General features: G+C 37.2%; 1 protein-coding gene across 8 annotated transcripts in view; it reads right to left on the reverse strand.

Annotated features, from left to right (window-relative positions):
* Positions 1–17,428, reverse strand: part of LYST (lysosomal trafficking regulator) — a 158,298-nt gene that overhangs the window by 51,978 nt on the left and 88,892 nt on the right. For 6 of the 8 annotated variants that reach the window (XM_084794153.1, XM_084794152.1, XM_084794150.1 and 3 more), the window contains 9 exons: positions 16,277–16,454; positions 13,653–13,822; positions 12,191–12,421; positions 10,431–10,597; positions 8,969–9,121; positions 6,244–6,399; positions 5,457–5,648; positions 2,643–2,821; positions 939–1,145 (listed from right to left, as the gene is read on the reverse strand). In XM_084794153.1, the coding sequence (XP_084650279.1) occupies positions 939–1,145; positions 2,643–2,821; positions 5,457–5,648; positions 6,244–6,399; positions 8,969–9,121; positions 10,431–10,597; positions 12,191–12,421; positions 13,653–13,822; positions 16,277–16,454 (1,633 nt within the window). The remainder of the gene's footprint in view (positions 1–938; positions 1,146–2,642; positions 2,822–5,456; positions 5,649–6,243; positions 6,400–8,968; positions 9,122–10,430; positions 10,598–12,190; positions 12,422–13,652; positions 13,823–16,276; positions 16,455–17,428) is intronic. The other 2 variants (XM_084794154.1, XM_084794155.1) reach the window with 1 other exon arrangement.

Genomic DNA, 17,428 nt, shown 5'->3' on the forward strand with positions numbered 1-17,428 from the left:
AAAGAAGCTGAATGGACAAAAGCAGCCATGAACTTTCTAACCCCAGGAAGGCCAACAGAACAAAGTGTGTACACAGCTATGAAAAGGTGTGGAGGAATGCCTTGAGTGAATGTAGCAGTTGTCAATAAAGCACAGTTTAGCTGATCAGCTGGGCAGAAGGACAGGAACCAGGAGAGGAAGAGGAGCCGGAGTTTACAATTGAGAGGGGACAGTGGGTGGAGAGAAGCATCAGACTGGCAAGTGATTGGGATGTAGCAGGTTATGAGGACATAGGATTAGAGTAGTTTATTTAGTTTACTGGTAGATTAGTAGCAGTTTAGATTCTGCCCAGCATAGTGCTTGCAGCTTTGAATTACACTTCAGTCTCACTGTATCAGTTATTGGCTTCCTAGGCCATACAGATGTAACAACTGCAACAAAAAAGCATGTAGATCATCCTACAGAGGACAAGCTGTCCAGTAAAGAACAAAGGGAGAGTGAAGAGCTCTCAACAACAAAAACGGACTCAGCAGGTTGTTTTTATATATTTATACATATATATATATTTATACATATATATATATACATATATATGGAACAATAATAATAAAGAAAAAGGGGCTTTTGAGCAGAGAGTTTAGGAGGAGGGACTAGAGGGAGAAAAGGAAAGGGGGAAAGTAATATAATTAGATTTTAATTAAAATGTATTTTAAAAAGGAAAATTCTTCCACAATGTGGCAACACGTGACCATACAAGACCTTTTAAGAACTCAGATATAGAACTTCTAATCTAAGGGCTGAAAAAAGGCCACAGAGAAGTCAAGTCAAGCCTACGAAACATGCAAGGGAAGACCTCAAGTTAAATTTGTTTGGTAAGAAAACTACACTCCTGACAACATGAAAGCAGTTTAATTTCAATTCTTGTTTTGAAAGGCTTTCTCAAATGCTGAGATACTTACTTGTGGGGATGGGCTAAGACAGTCTCGAAGTATATCCTGATGCGCTGGTTCATGAACTATTTCAAATATTTGCTTCCTTTCTTGTACAGTGTGGGTTGGTGACAAAATATGTGCTAGCAATCTTCCAAGCTGGACTCGGAAGGTTTCTTTACATGACCCCAAGATTTTAGTCCACTGCTGCTTAGAACCACTGGTTTTACTTGAACCCTAAGTCAAAACAAGAGTAAACTAAGATCAGACTCATAAAAAGCCTATATATTATTAGTAGTTAGCACTAGTGCAATGGTGTAGGGCGGGGGCATGCATGTGGAAGTCAAAGGACAACTTTGTAGGGTTGGTTCTCTTCCACCGTAAAGGTTCCAGGATCGAAACCAGGTTGTCAACATTTGTGTGGTGTTTTTAACCTGCTGAGCAAGCTGAACGGCTCAGGATCAGACTTCTTAAGCAAGAATATACTAACCTTGCACAAACTTAAGGAAAACATGATTCATTCCAGATTTAATATTCAAAGTTAGACACTCATATGCATATCCACACACATGACAGTTTAAGAGACAGATGTACAATAATATTCAGAAATTTATATATTTTCCCACAAGTACAAGAAGAGGGAAGTACCTATGGAGAGGGTAATATTATGAGTCATTTTTCAAAAATCACCAAAGGCTTACAGATTGATAAGTAAAAATTGAGTCCAAACTCAGAGAAAATGGTAGGTAAGTCCACTTGATTTTACAATAAAAAGACAAGGAACTCATAATAAAAACTTGAGTCAGTACTACCACAATGAGTATATTATAAACTTAGAATTACATAAAAATTGATCATCAGTTTTCCCTAATGTATAACCAACTAGGTTGTTTTAACTGTAGTGCCTTAGTCTTGGTAGCCTTAGTCTTGATCAAATTGACTAGTTTTAGTACTGGAATCAGTATATTTTACAATTTACCTAGAATTTTAGAAATTGCTTTCCAGTAACTTCTTTTCCTAAGATCTGTTTGAGTGACTGAATTCTAAGTGTATCTACAGTTTATTTAATGATCAGAGATGGAAATTAAAATCTAGTTTAGATTCAGAGACTGACAGTGATGACTCATGATAGGCTGGAATTAGATTACCTTTGGTGCTATTGACAAAGTGAAATGATTGCGTTGTTCCCTATGGTCAAGTAGAAATGAGCCAAAGAAAATCAAGTGAGACGACAGTAAGTGAAGCCAGACACCCATCAGCATTCTCTACATCATTTTGAAGGCATATATGTTTATAGCAGGATTTAACTTTACAACAATTCAGAAACTCAAGAATGTAGCTATAAATAAATCTCTTTAAAAACAGGCTAATCATTTACAGCCACAGCAATCATCAAAACCTTACTCTTCCCTGATTCTTCATTTTCTAAGAGATAAGTCACCAAAATATATTATTCTATTATTAAAAGACCCATCCAGGCATAATGGCACAATATCAATTAGCAGGAGACTGAGACATGAGAAATGTACAGTGAGTCCTTGTTTCAAAACAAAAAACAAACAACAACAACCCCCGAAACAAAAAACTCACCCAAAAAACAAAACAGAAAAACTAATTAAAATTATTTTAACTGTAGTAAAATGCTGAAAAGCACAGAGAAATATGATTTTGAAATATGTAGGCTTCTGCTCCTTTTTAGTAAATGTACACTTTCCAAGCTATCAATTTACTTACAATAGACACTTTAAATCCATCCACCAGATATGTGAACATTTCTTTCTGAAATGGATTGTGTACAGAAGGCTGCTCATGATGCACATCTTCTTCAGAAATTTCAGCCTGGGAAGCTGAGGTCTTGGTTTGGGTTGCATTTTCTGGAGTTCTCAAAATTTCAATAATACCTGAATTCAACTCTTCGAATTAAAAAAGAATTTAAAATATTAGTTAACTCATGGATAGGTACCTATTATACATGGTAATGATGCTGGTAACAACACCCTCTGTGGAAAGAGGTGGGATAAATAACACTGATATTTGACAGAGCCATAGGGAATGATTTTATTGTTAGCTAAAATTACATATAATACATATATTGTATGTATTGTGATGAAGTTATGCCACTCAGGATCCCCAAGGGCCATAGACTAATCTAACAAAAACTCAGTACTAGGCATGAAAAACCTCTTTTCAAGTTGTTAGTTAGGGGAGTCTAAGAGACTAATGAAAGAATACAGGTTGTTGCTGTTGCCCCTGGCTGTCTTCTGGAAGTCTGATGGTAAGCCCCTATTGCAGAAGATACCATGCACTTTAGACACAGGATTTGGAAGATTCTAACTGGATCTGACCTGAAAGTCTCCTTCCTGAGGACTAGCTTTCATCACACAGGAAGATGATACTCAAGTTGCCCAGGAAGGAAAGCAATCCAATGGTAATACCTGTGACCAACAATGACCAGCATAGCAAGACAATATTAAAGGTATATCTTGGCAGTAATCAACAGCTGTAAAATCAACTTTAAGGGCTACTCAACAGGAAGAAAACCATGCCAGGTACTATCTATAAATGTAGCAACCACCAGTGGGTGGGGATGCCATGGTCTTTGGAAGAGAACCTGCAACTGCCATTTTCCTAAACCAGTATAATTTGTAATTGCATTCTGAACACTTGTCCTTATACTCACAGGAAAGAGTACTCTCACCCCTCAAAGAAGCTTCTTTTTTGCTGCAGATGGAGACCATTTCAGAAAGCCACAACTAACTATAATGCATAGAACGACTGGCCATGGAATACCAACCCCAGTGGATATGTTTACAACACACCCATACGTCTACAGCTTAGAGAGCACTGTGGAGTTTAGGGTAGGAGCTTTGAAGAGCCAGAAGGCCAGCGAGGCTTCTGTAAGATTATGTCTTCTAGACGTGACAGGGAAGCTGTACCCAAGAAATCTGAACAATATGGTTGCTTAAACAAGACCAGAACAAGGACAACACCAGTTGCTAAGTCAAAGTAGATGGGAGAAATTGCACAGCTCCACCCCGAGATGAAAAGCTACAACTGTTGAGGGAGGGAGATTAGTCCTCCCCAGAGATGAGCCCTTTACGTGGTTATCTAAAGCAGTCCTGAAAATATATACATACAGTCAACACTAATCAGTGTCATCTAGTTGTAGTTATGTATTTATTCACACACATAATTAAAGAAAAACAGTGCATGAATTTGAGAAGGAAGAGCAAGGGGGAGACACAGGAAGGGCTGGAGGAAGAAAAGAGCGGGGGTAAAATGATATAATTATATTTAATTAAAAATTTTCTCTGGTTGGGAATGGTGGAGCATGCCTTTATTCCCAGCCCTTGGGTGGCAGATTGCTGTGAGTCTGAGGACAGCCGGGGATTATAGAGACACACACTCTCCCTCCCTCCCCCCCGCACCCCTCTCTCTCTCACACACACGCACACATACACACACACAAATAAAATTAAAAATTAAAAAAACTATGTATTGCTAACTCAGTTATCATAGTATAAATGCGGTAGATGTATTAAAGTAGATAAAATATGATAGAAAAGTGAATTCATTTAAAACAATATAGATTTTAAAAGTACTTAAATTATGAAACAATAAAGGTTAAATTTTCTAATGAAGATGAAAAGGATTAAAAATTACTAAGACCATAGGATTCTTGTACAAATCAAATGAAAGGCCACATGGTAGTATGGGACAGGTCTGCGATGGATCTGTGATGAATGGCTGCATGAACTTGCCCTTTCAATGCTGTAATGTGATAACTCTGCTTCAGTTTCAGATTTAAGCCTGTAAATCTGTTGTCCCAAATGTAAATTAGAAGAGTTAAAACAGAAACACAATAACAAAATTCCCCTTGGGCTTACCATATGTTTTTAGGGACATACAATTATTATTATTATTATTATTTTTTTTTTTTTTGGTTTTTCGAGACAGGGTTTCTCTGTGTAGCCTTGGTCATCCTGGACTCACTTTGTAGACCAGGTTGGCCTCGAACTCACAGCGATCCGCCTGCCTCTGCCTCCCGAGTGCTGGGATTAAAGGCATGCGCCACCACGCCCGGCAATTTTTTTTTTCTTCTTCTACCTTCCTAGGGTTACCAGAATAATTTTTTAAACAATTAAAAATTTTTTATCTTATGTGTATGAATGCTTGGCCTACATGTATGTCTGTACACCATGTATATGCCTGTGTTCTCAGAGGTCATAAGAAGGCATCAGATTCCCTGAGACTGAAGTTCCAGATGGATGCAGGATCTCTGCATTATTTCTAATAATGGTGTATGAATCTATTACTTTGTCAAAAGAAAAGTTGAAAAAAATACTGTTTTGAAATCAATGCCCAACACAGACTAGTACTTAACACATTAAGAAAAGAATATTAGTCTCAAACCTAAAACTTTTTAAATCTGTGGTCATTAAGAGGAGAAAACAAATACTGTCTTTAAAAAAGAAAAGCAGATCACCTTCATATGACATATTGCCCTGTGATTTGGTACCAAAGGGAGAGGATGAGGGTCTGGGCTACCTTGGTAAATGATCCTGTTCACAGCCAAGATGGTGAGCCTCTGTAGCCTCTGGGCGAGCTCTGCCTCCGAGGCCTGGCTGGGGTGCTCCTGGCTCATCCTCCTCTGCATCATAGTGTGTAGCTCATCACTGGCCACTGAGCGCATCTTCATCAGGAGAGACTCTGTCTGAGCCAATGGAAATTTGCGAGGCCCTTCAAATACATAAATTATCCAAAGCCACAGTTAATGATACAAATGAATTTATTTTCACTGCAATTTTTATTATTGGTCATGAAAAGAAAAATTTTATATTACAAAATTTATATTAAGGAAAAGGGAATAAAAGAAATTAGTATTTTTTTCTTTTTCCAAAGAAGTGCAACAGTACTTCTGAATTCAAAGTCCAAAACAACACCATTAAAGCCAGTGACACAGAAAGATGCCGTCATTTGTCAAAGTCCGAGTTTTCTGAAAAATGCAAATTATCAGGTGGGTATTAGTGGCTCTGATATCTGATAGAATACTTTCACTGTTTCACTTCCTTGTTTTGCAAAATCATCAATAGTTTTAAAGATATTTTAGTAGAAAAAAAGAAGTAATTTAGTAATCATGTTACTATGTCTGGGTAACTACTGTTGAATCTTATAGCTTGGAAATCAGTCGGAGGGAGTGAAGAGATCACAAAGTAGATACAAGTCCATGATTTGCCAGAACAGTGATTAGGGAGGAGCATCACTTGGAAAGCTTTTCCTGATAAGCACCTCCCAGACTGAACATAGCAGAGTGCTGTTCCTGCACTTACTGCACCTGCTCTGGGAGGTTCTGTACATGTGGTGCATCCAGGAGAGAGCTGTGGGGAGTCTTGAATTAAAGGACTGAAGAAGGGCATCGGAAGTTGACCATAGGAACCAAAATGACGTCTTGGTAGATGAGGAATAACAGAACCCCTTGCTGGAACTGAACCTTTGTTTTAAATTATGAAAACAAATATCAATTTCTATAAAAGACCTTTTTACAAGCTACTTGCATCTGACTAAATTATGACAGGTATTAATGACATATCCTACAAGATATTTAAACTTTTAATAGCTTTTTTAGATTGTCCACTAACAAGTATTTTTAATCAGTTAATAATTTTGGTGGGCAGAGTCATCTTCAAGGTTAAAAAAGCAAAAAGAAAGCAATTTTTGGAGATATTAAAAATAATATTGTCAGACAGCCCTAATTGTCTCAGAATATTTATCCTCATATTATCCACAGATTTCTTGTATATAATCCAATGGTAACAATAACCCAGGGAAGGAAGGGTAGTAAGACACTTAATGAGACTTCATCCTCTATTTGTGGACATGGAAGTGTACTTCAGCACTCATGCTTAAAGCCACATGGAACTGGTACAGTCTCAAGCACTTCTTTTTTTAAGCCTGTTTCCTTGTTTATAAGATACATATCAGAAAATAAGGCAGAGATTATCTCATAGAAAGATATTTATCACTATCGGATACTAGTTATATATTTGATTATATGCTCTTTCATCACTTCCTCCAGTTCTATGGAGGCAGGTAATGTAGGCATTTGTACATGGCTGGTACTCATCATTTGATGGTTGAATGACGGAATCAAGAGCATTTTATGAATTAGGTAAAATAATGGATATAAAATGCAACATCTGTCTCATTCTTCAAAAGAATAAAATGACATTCATGTTGGCATTGTTTTTATTGGTTAAAAATTCATTCGTGTGCTAATTACACTAATCTATTATCTACCTGTATGAATGACACTTTATGTGGATATATGTAACTTGAAATAATACCCTACTACTCCCTCTGTCTTCATGCATTAAAGGCAATATACAAATTTTTTACTTGAAAAACTGCATATTGTGATGTTATTTATAATGATAAAAGCTAGAAAAGCAAAGCATCAAAGCTAGGGAAGAAGATCACAACACACAGTACAGGGACTACCAAACAGACACTGTGCTCTGTAATGAGAGCTATGTATGTAACGTCTATACTGATTAAAACAGACGCCACTCATAAACTCTTGGTAGAGCATGATACCATTTGGGCAAAACCATCTGTCCATCACCCTTAGCCCCGGGGTGTGTGTGTGTGTGTGTGTGTGTGTGTGTGTGTGTGTGTGTGTATGTGTGTGTGTGCGTGTTTGTAAAGACTGAATCTGGCCTCATTCACTGGGTTGACAGGAACTCAGGACTGCCAAACAACACACATGTGAAGCTGAAGGAAGATTAATCTAGAACATAACAGTGTCTGCTTCTTCTGGGAGTTTAAGAGTGTAAATTCTAGGTGTGATGCTGCTGGAGAAGTCAGATTCCATGCCATGGCATATAGGAAACTGCACACTACAATCAGATATGAAAAAGGGCACATTTTTTACCTGGGACAGAAGACAGGTATATGGGAGAGTGGTTTAAGAAGAGAGAATCTGTCTAGATATTAAACAAGGAAGAATACATAGGGGGCAGTGAGTTTAGGTACATGGATGTTTTTTATAAGTTTGATTTAGCATAATTTAAACAAATTACTACAAACATATTTAGAAGTATTTTCTATGGGTGAGCTTTTCATCACATGGCTTTAAAATTTTGCAGAGCACTGAACACACACACACATACACACACACACACACACACACACACACACACACACACACACACACACAATTAGTACAAGAAAAGAAAGGCTTAGACTTAAAAGCCTTGAGAGCAACTCCAAGAAATATACCAAGTACTCTGTTCCCGGGAATCCAGGTGTGCGCACAAATAGCTCCTGCAGATACTGAGCAGCACCTGGACTAACATATTCTTTCATATACTATGTATATCCACTGTGTGTAGACAAGAGAGACATATGTGTCCATGTTTATGTGTACATGAACACAGATCCTAGGCTTATGGTGTTTTATCATTTTCCTAGTATATGTTTCTATAAACGCAGGAGCAGGTTTTGTGGAAAATGTATCAGCATTTATTATTTGATGATGCATACAAATGTATAGCTTTGATAACATTTGCATTCTCCCTATCTGCAAGCTACTACTATCTGCCTTGATTGCTGCCACAGCCCCACCTGGATTCTGCACTTTGCTTTCTTCTAGCCCATATCCCCACAGAAGTCAGAGTTCTCACCTGATCATATTATGCCGCTCTGAAAACCCTGATGACTTTCATTAGGATAAAACCTAGACACATCTATGTAGCCTCTTCTGGTACAATGGTTTCTATTGAGAGGAAAACTGTCTCAGATTTTATAATTTATTTTTTTTAAACCAAGAAATAGGTTTTAATTCCTTGGTTCCTAGAGAGAAGAGGCTTAGTATGTTAGACCAGGCTGGCCTCAAATTCTCAGAGTTTGTTTCTGTTTCCTGCTTCTGTTTCCCTAGTGTTAGGATTAAAGAGATATGCCTCCATGCACAGCAAGAAAAATATAATGTAAATGGCATCAGAATACAGGAAAGTATAGCCACCTTCAATTTATAGTTATTAAAATGCTATTTTAGTACTCACCAGCAATGCTTCTCCGCTTCTGAGACACTGTATGGTGATGAGGAGAAGGCAGCTGGACTGTGTCTATTGGATTTTCAGAGTCATGATTGGCTGTGCTCCTTATAAATTCCAAAGCAGCCTGGAGAACTCTAAGCTGCATGGCCAAAGCCATATCTTAAACCCAAAAGATATTAAAATGTTTTCAAGCTTTCATCATTGTTTGAATTTTTTAACTAATTTTACTTAATATACCATCTAACATTTAAGATATATAATCTAATATCTAAACTATAATATTCAATATCTAAACAAAAGGGCCTTAGACATAAGTTCAAATTGTTTCATCAACACAGGCTCTTGGTTTTAGAATTTCTAACCTATATTTAAAAGTAATGTTAAAGTAAGTACCCATATGGTCACTATGATTTTTTTTTTTGAGGCAGTGTCTCCTGTAGCCCAGGCTGGCCTTGAACTTGCTATGGAGCTGAAGGTGACCTTGAGCTCTTGATCATTCTGCCTCTGCCTCTCAGATAGGCATCACTATTCCTAGCCTCACTATAAAATTTTTAATTGGAAAATAATAAATCATAAGTTTATTTAATTTTAAAGTGAGCTAAAGGTTAGGACATCCTATTGGGACTCTAGGTGAGAGAAATATGGGAGAATAGGGAAATAGAAGGATCCATAGGGTCCTAGAAACCTACAAGAACACTATGACTGGCAGATCTGGGCCCAGGCGTTCTGCTCAAACTATGGCACCAACCAAGGGCAATATGTGCATTAAGCATCAAACCCCTACCCAGATCTAGCCAATGGACAGACATTCTCTACAGTTAAGTGGAAAGTGGGGACTGACTTTCACATGAACTCTGGTGCCCCATATTTGACCACGTCCCCTTAATGGAGAGGCTTAGTGGCACTCAGAGAGAAGGATAGCAGGTTACCGAGAAGAGACTTTGATACTCTAGGATCATATACAGGGGGAGGAGGTCCCCCTCAGTCACAGTCATAGGGGAGGGGAATAGGGGGAAAGCAGGAGGGAGGAATGGGAGGATACAAGAGATGGGATAACAACTGAGACATAATATGAATGAATTAATAAAAAAAATGGCAAAAAAAAACCCTTATTTCATTTTAAATAATTGTTTCAAAAACAATTTGGTGTAAAGAAAAGCTTCAACAACCCACAAGCTGTCAGGTTTCACAATCACTTTAGTATTCCCCATTAAGGAAAATTAAAGACCACTACTCTTCAACATAAGCCTTTGTTTCTACTTGGTAAGACAACAACAATAACAACAACAACAAATTACTGGTTTCTGTCAGTGATATATTTCCAGCTACTAATTACATCAAGTCGTCAATCACTCCATTTTCAACAATTCAAAGGTTGCTTTTAATACCAATTAATAGCAATAAACAATTAAGTTTTAACCTTCAGTAAAAGAGTTACAAGGAATATTCCATAAAAATTCACTCTTACCTTGTGTCCTCCTGTTTTTGCTATTTTGAAGATATCCAAGAAGTACAATAAGGTCTTCAATAACTCTAAAATACTGTGAGCCTGAGGAACTGCAAGCATGAATTGTAACTGCTATGAAAAGTTGCTGTATATCACATGCAAGCAATCTGTATTCGTTCAAAGGAATGCTAAAGTGAGCCAAAAACAAAAACAAAAAAACAAGACACTTATAAGCATAATGGCTAATAATTTAAGACAACGAATTAGCTAAATTCTTTGCTACCAACATGTCTTCATTTAATATTTATTCATGCTTACTCTATGGCAAGCAATATATCCTGCACACTAGAAATGGAAATAAACGTTGATGTCTGTGGAAAATACAGTGTTGTGTTGCAGATAACTAGATAAGTTAAGAGAACATCATAAACAGCAGTTGGAGATTAACACAAGATACTAAGGGATCATCCACACAGGTCCCTAGCCTACATGAGGAGTGAAGGATAGGGTGTAGCAGCAATACTAAGGGACAATGAATTAGAATTAATTAATTAACATCTGCATTTCAGCTGTATAAATTAAAATTATTTAGGGACTATAAGCTTGAACTTATATTGAAGTTGAATTAAGGATAATAAGCTTGAATGTATATTAATCATTTATGAACACACAATGAATATGAATCAGTTACTCTGCCCATAAGTTTAACCTTGATGATCTGCTCAGGTGTATGACATCAAGGCCAAATACTTTTCTATATTTAGTTTTTAAAAATAAGTAAGGGTTAGGAAAAAAACAAAATAAGCAAAGGTTAGAAATGTAATTTTCTTAGGGCCAATTGATACAGTGCCACACAAGGACTATCACAATAACTTATTTTTTAGGAAAAACTACTTTCAGAATAAACCTATAGGTACTTTTTTCCCAGTTTTACTAATTTTATGCACTGCACTGCACTGTAATCAAGTCTAAGTGTGGTTGAAAAACATAATACTCTTCCATATACATGAGCACATGAACCTACATATAATAAGTGCCCAGTGAAAAGTGAATTTAGTATAATGTGTTTATCTTTGCCCCAGATAATCACTGGGTATAGATATGCTTTGCACTCTGCAAAAATATGTACAGCTTTGTCATACAACAAGATGGTGTATCTAAAGATTTGTATTTTAATATTATGCTAGTAAAAAAATAGTAAACTATAAATCAGATGTAGAGACATCCAAATACAAAATCTAATTAACAATTTACTTTTCAAAGCTCTTACTTAAGTGGTGATGACACTTTGCCAGTGTACGTTTGACTAGTAGAAATTAAAATGTACTAACAGTGCTAACATATTCTCTATTACTATAGGCTGACCACAGCAGCAGCAATACACCAGCAAGTGAGTTCACTGAGATGGTACAGAATCCTCTGCTGTTCCTAAGCTCCTTATACATCAGCGACCCACTGCCACTTAATCTAATCTCCTCTTGGTAGGGGTTTAACTACAGAGACTACAGTGGAAGCTGAGACTACAGTCTTCCTAAGAAGTCTAAGAGTAAATTACTGTCTTCCATTCTAAATACCCCAAAACCGGCCACATAAGCTTCCTATTCCTAACCAAACATTATTGAAGGTGATGAAAAACATGCCATCTACGAGTGAATTTAATTCTACGGGAAAGAAATTCTTTGAAATCATTACAAAACAAATCAACTCTTTAAGGTGGTAACCTATTAGCTATTTCCTGTTCTAATGATCTTATCAGATGTAATCAACAGTTTAAAACTTACTTCTTTTCTAATCCATTCAGGGCTGCTATTGTATTACATAACACATAGAGCAGACCATTATCCAACAACATGTCTGCTACCTTAGAGCAAGAGTTTAGAACTTGTAGAAGAAGTACAAGAGCATTATGCAAGAGTATGTTGTCATAGAGAGAGGTCTCTATTAGTCCCAGAATTGGAATGACAGACCACTTCTGGAAAAGTTCCACATGTTTCACCTCTTCCAGATCAAATCTGTAACAGATAAGACACAGTGAAGAGCATGTTAGGAGCAGGCAGTCACAAACTGGGGGAAAAAATGGTTGACAGCACACGCTGTTTTTAAAGTCTCATTTTGAAGCTATCAAAAACCGGTGCTGGGAATAAGGATTCTTAATTTTTAAAAAAAGATTGTAGTTTCCAATAAGGCAAAACCTACGATCTATGCATAAATACTCAGGTATAACACATATACAATCTGATAGCTTGGACTCATCTGAATGTATCCACTGACGTTCTTGTGTCCAAGGAACGCCTGCTGTGTGGGGCTATATCACGAGTATAAAGGAAAGTTGTTAGTTTACAGACTAGTTCAGTGACAGTAAGCTAGTAAAAATAGCTTACTACAAGTGAAAAATCTTTCACTCCTGACCTAATACTACCTGCCTCTGTGGTGTGGCAGAATTCTAAGTACTTTGGGGATTTTCCTTATCTGACAAATGTGTGTGTTGATGTCTGTTCTACTTTCTTTGTAAGAGTGCTGTTGAGAATAAAACAAGATCATGCAAAATTGTTCTAAAAACAAGCAAGCAAAACAAAAACACTCATGCAAATGAAAACTACTACTTGCGTGACCATGGCTGGGATATAAGCACAGTGGTAGGCCAGCTGTCTGGTGGGCACCAGGTTCTGGGCTTGATCTTCAGCAATATTCACATACATAAAATGACTATAGCAAATAATTTAAGTTCTCCAAGATGTGAATTTGTCTACCACACTAAAGAAGCATATATTTTTCTTTATCAACCAGAAAAAAAATGTGCCAAATTTTTAGTTTTGGTGAATTTTTTATCTTTGCACGTATTGTTAATCCTTAAGCATTACTCCAAATTCAAATCTGAGTGATGAGCACATCCAGGAATTCAAAGGGAGGGCTCTGAGGGGACTGAGGAAGTCCTGGAGGGGTCACAAATGCATGTCACTGAGATTACAGGGGCCACCTTTCTTTTCAGGTAGCTTTCTCATATTAGTACTACATGTCAAATCTCCTCTGTCACTTTCATTTTCTACTGCAGTTATTTGTTTCCAGTTTCTAATGAGTGAATAAAATACTAAGGAAAAAGCAGTATTAGATCATCATATGTAAAAGAATAAATCAATTCTCCTGGGAAATGATTTATAGCAGAGCTTTTCTGATGGCCCCAAATAATCACTACATTTTATATTTAAGACAAAAGATCTCTTAGTTATGGTAGAGAGAACTCACTCTTCGTCCTGGCCCAAACGCCGACCAAAGAACATTTCAGTGAAGCACTCTAGCAACTCCTGGGTTCCCCGATGAAGATACAGCTGGTTGGCTAGTAAGGAAAAGCCACGGTTCTTCAGAAACTTGTCCTTTTGCTCTTTAGATGCTCTATTAATATAGGCATGTAACAGCTAAAGAAAAATTAAGACCATTTAGATGTTAACATTTGATTTACACAAATAAGATTATAATAATTCTTGTATTTGTAAATTATTACCTATTATTCCTGTACATAGTCATATACAAAGAGAGCTATAAAAAAAAAAAACCCACCATGTCACTGGCATAGAGAAGTTAACTGGCCATTGTGGGATGCTAGTGGTGACTTCTTTCCTGGGGATTCCATACTTCTTTGACGATATTAAGCTGAGCTGAGCAAAACAAACACACACACACACACACAGACACACCACCCCCCACAGATATCTTGAGAGATCCTAAGCACAAGCCTGAATTTCTACCACTTTAAAACTTCTTTCTTTTGCCACCTTCTCCCCTTTCTTTCCTTCTTTTTACTAGAAATACTAGAAACTAAATATACACATTCATAGAAAAAATTTACATGTATTTATTTATTTTGTGTGGGGGAGGTAGGGGTGCCACAGTGCACATGTTAAAGTCAGAGGACAACATGTGCGAGTTGACTCACTGTTACTGTGTAGGTCCTGGGGGTCAAGCTCATGGTGTTGGGCTTGGCAGTACATGTCTTTTACACACTAACTCATCTTGTTAGCCCTTATTTTCTAACTTATTATATGTAATACATGTAAAACTCAACTAATTACTTTTCCTTCTAAACCTACTTTCCCACATTTCTCTGAATTTACATAGACCACAGAACCATCCCTCTAGATTCCAATGCTTTTCTATTACTGATCCCCACATGTAAATACCAAGGTTTGACTCCTTCAAAAATCTCTCAAGCCTGCGTCCTCTGGCTCACATAGCTCCAGTCATAAGCTACACTGGAAGGTTAGCAATTCCCTGCCATAGCTGTTTCTTCTCTGAAGGACTGTGCTTTTCTGCACAACAGCCAACTATTAGATGAACCCCTCTTCACTTTCTCCCATGGATCACTTCGTTTGCCCATGCTCCCATTCTTTTTTATCAACACTGACACTGCACATTTCATCATAGAATTTCTGACATCATACTCACTGGGGCCAATGACGTTTTTCTAGTACAAATAAATGTACTTATATTATTCTCTTTTATATCCCACATAGCAATTTTATACTGGAACACCAAGAAACTAAACAACGCCTACATCCAGACAAACTAAAGAAGATAAGAGTCTTTAAAAAAGCATCTCAATATTCATTTGTTTTCTAAAGGAAGCCATTCATATTGAGCATTCATTTATTCAACAGTATACTTAGTTTGCAAGACATATGGACAAATGTAGATGCTCACAGTTTAAAATCACATTAAAACCAAGTATAAAAATAAATTTTAAAAGATAAGAGGGGGGCTGGAGAGGTGGCTCAGTGGTTAAGAGTCACAACTATTTGTAAGTCCAGTTCTAGGGGATCTGACACCCTCGCACAGACAAATATGCAGGCAAAAAACTGGTGAACATAAGATAAAATAAGCAAATCATTTTTAAAAAAAGATAAAAGGGGGGCTGGGGAGATGGCTCAGTGGTTAAGAGCACTGTCTGCTCCTCCAGAGGTCTTGCGTTCAATTTCCAGCACCCATAGGGTCGCTCACAACCATCTATAATGAGATCTGGTGCCCTCTTCTGGTTTGCAAGCATGCAGGCAGGCAGAGCATTGTATATATAATAAATAAGTAAATCTTAAAAAAAGAAAGAAAGAAAGCAAAGCCAAAAAGATAAAAGGGTGATTATGTATAGAGATCTATCTACACACACACAGACACACAGACACACAGACACACACACATACACACACACGCACACAAGCACACACACAGACACACACACACACTCAAGTAAAGAGTATGGCCAGAGGGAAGTAATTCTGATATGATGTCAGGAAAAGCCTTTTTAAAAAGGAGACAACTGAGCTGAGACATAAATGTTCAAGAATTGATACTACACATCAGGAAAGACTTCCAATAAACTATACAATTCTTATAATTTTTGTAAAACAGAGTTACTGTTAAGATATATAAATATATTGGCAAACTGATTGATATAAATCAATTTATGGGAAGGACTTAAGATTAAATTGAATATTACATACAAAATGCCAGAATGAAATGACAAAAGTATGTATAGATAGATAGATAGGTATAGATACAGATATAGCTATAGATATCTGCATGCATGTCTATACACTTTTTCTGTTCCTGGTACCCACAGAGGCCAGGGAAGGGTGGCAGATGCCCTAGAACTGGAGTTATAGATGGTTGTGAGCCACTATATAGGTGCTGAGAATTGAACCTGGGTTCTCTGTAAGAGCAGCCCAGTGCACTTAACCACTACGCCATCTCTCCAATTCCAATATTTGGAGAGATAAATGTAAAATAAGCTTTAAGTCTTAACATATACTAAACAATTTAAATTACACATGTATTTATTTTCCTGATGAAAACATCACTTATATAGTTTTTTCCCTTACTTTAATTACTCCTTGCTGGATAGCAGGTGATGGATGGTTAACAAGGACTAGAAGAGTATCTGCGTGAATAATCTTGTCCATTACATCTTCAAGCATAGCATCAGGAAGGATGAGAAGAACCCCACTTAGGAGTTCATATAATCCACAGCAGATAGGTATCAAACAGTCTTCAGTGACACTGTGACAGAAACCAGAAAGTCTCACTAGCACAGTATCAGGAAGAAATCCACATGGACAATACCCTAGGATCTCCAATAAGTAGCAACTTTAACATGCAGAACAAATTGCTCAGAAGGTTTAAAAATGTTTTCTAATTTAAACATGATTAATAAACTTACTATTGCCTTTTAAGGTAAATGTTCTTCCAGCAGACAGTATACTAAAACGCAGCAGTCACCTTCACAAATGCTACTTAAATTATTTGAAGTTAAAATTCAGGTCCTCCTGCACAACACTAACGTAAGGCAATAGCCCAGCATGGAAGGAGGAGGGACTAAGGCGTCTTCACCCCTAACCGAGCATCTATGGACAGCTGATAGCTTCTGATGGGCGGGTGAAGGATAAGGGTTTTTTAAATTAAAAATGTATCATTTATTTATTTTTATTATGTATATAGTGCTCTGCCTGCACATACACCAGCAAGTCAGAAGAGGGCATCAGATCACATGGTTACGAGCCACCATGTGGTTGCTGGGAATTGAACTCAAGACCTCTGGAGGAGCAGTCAGTATGATTAAACTCTGAGCCATCTCTCTAGCCCCGGATGAGTTTTTCTTCTTTTAAAGGTGTGGCCCCTAGTAGGCTGACCACTGTCCATTAGATGCCAACACACTCATGAGTATATAGGCAACACAAATTGAACTTGGTGGGTTATTTAAAAAACCCAGAGAGAGAGAACATGAAGGGGGTGGGTAGAGATAGGAGGTAGATCTTAGAGGAGTTTGGAGATGTAAAGTATCTTCAAAGAATTAATAAAATATGTTTTAAAAAAAAATCAATCAAGGTCCTCAGCTGCTCTTGCTGCATTTTCAAATGTCCCACAGTGAACATTTCATCATCACAGAGAATTTCATCACTCAGGATCCTAGACACTACCTAGGAACATCAACCTGATGCCTTCCCTGAACTTTAGATTTTTCTGTCTAAGAAACC

This window comes from Acomys minous, assembly GCF_964271855.1.
Source record: "Acomys minous genome assembly, chromosome: 9".
Classification (NCBI taxonomy): domain Eukaryota; kingdom Metazoa; phylum Chordata; class Mammalia; order Rodentia; family Muridae; genus Acomys; species Acomys minous.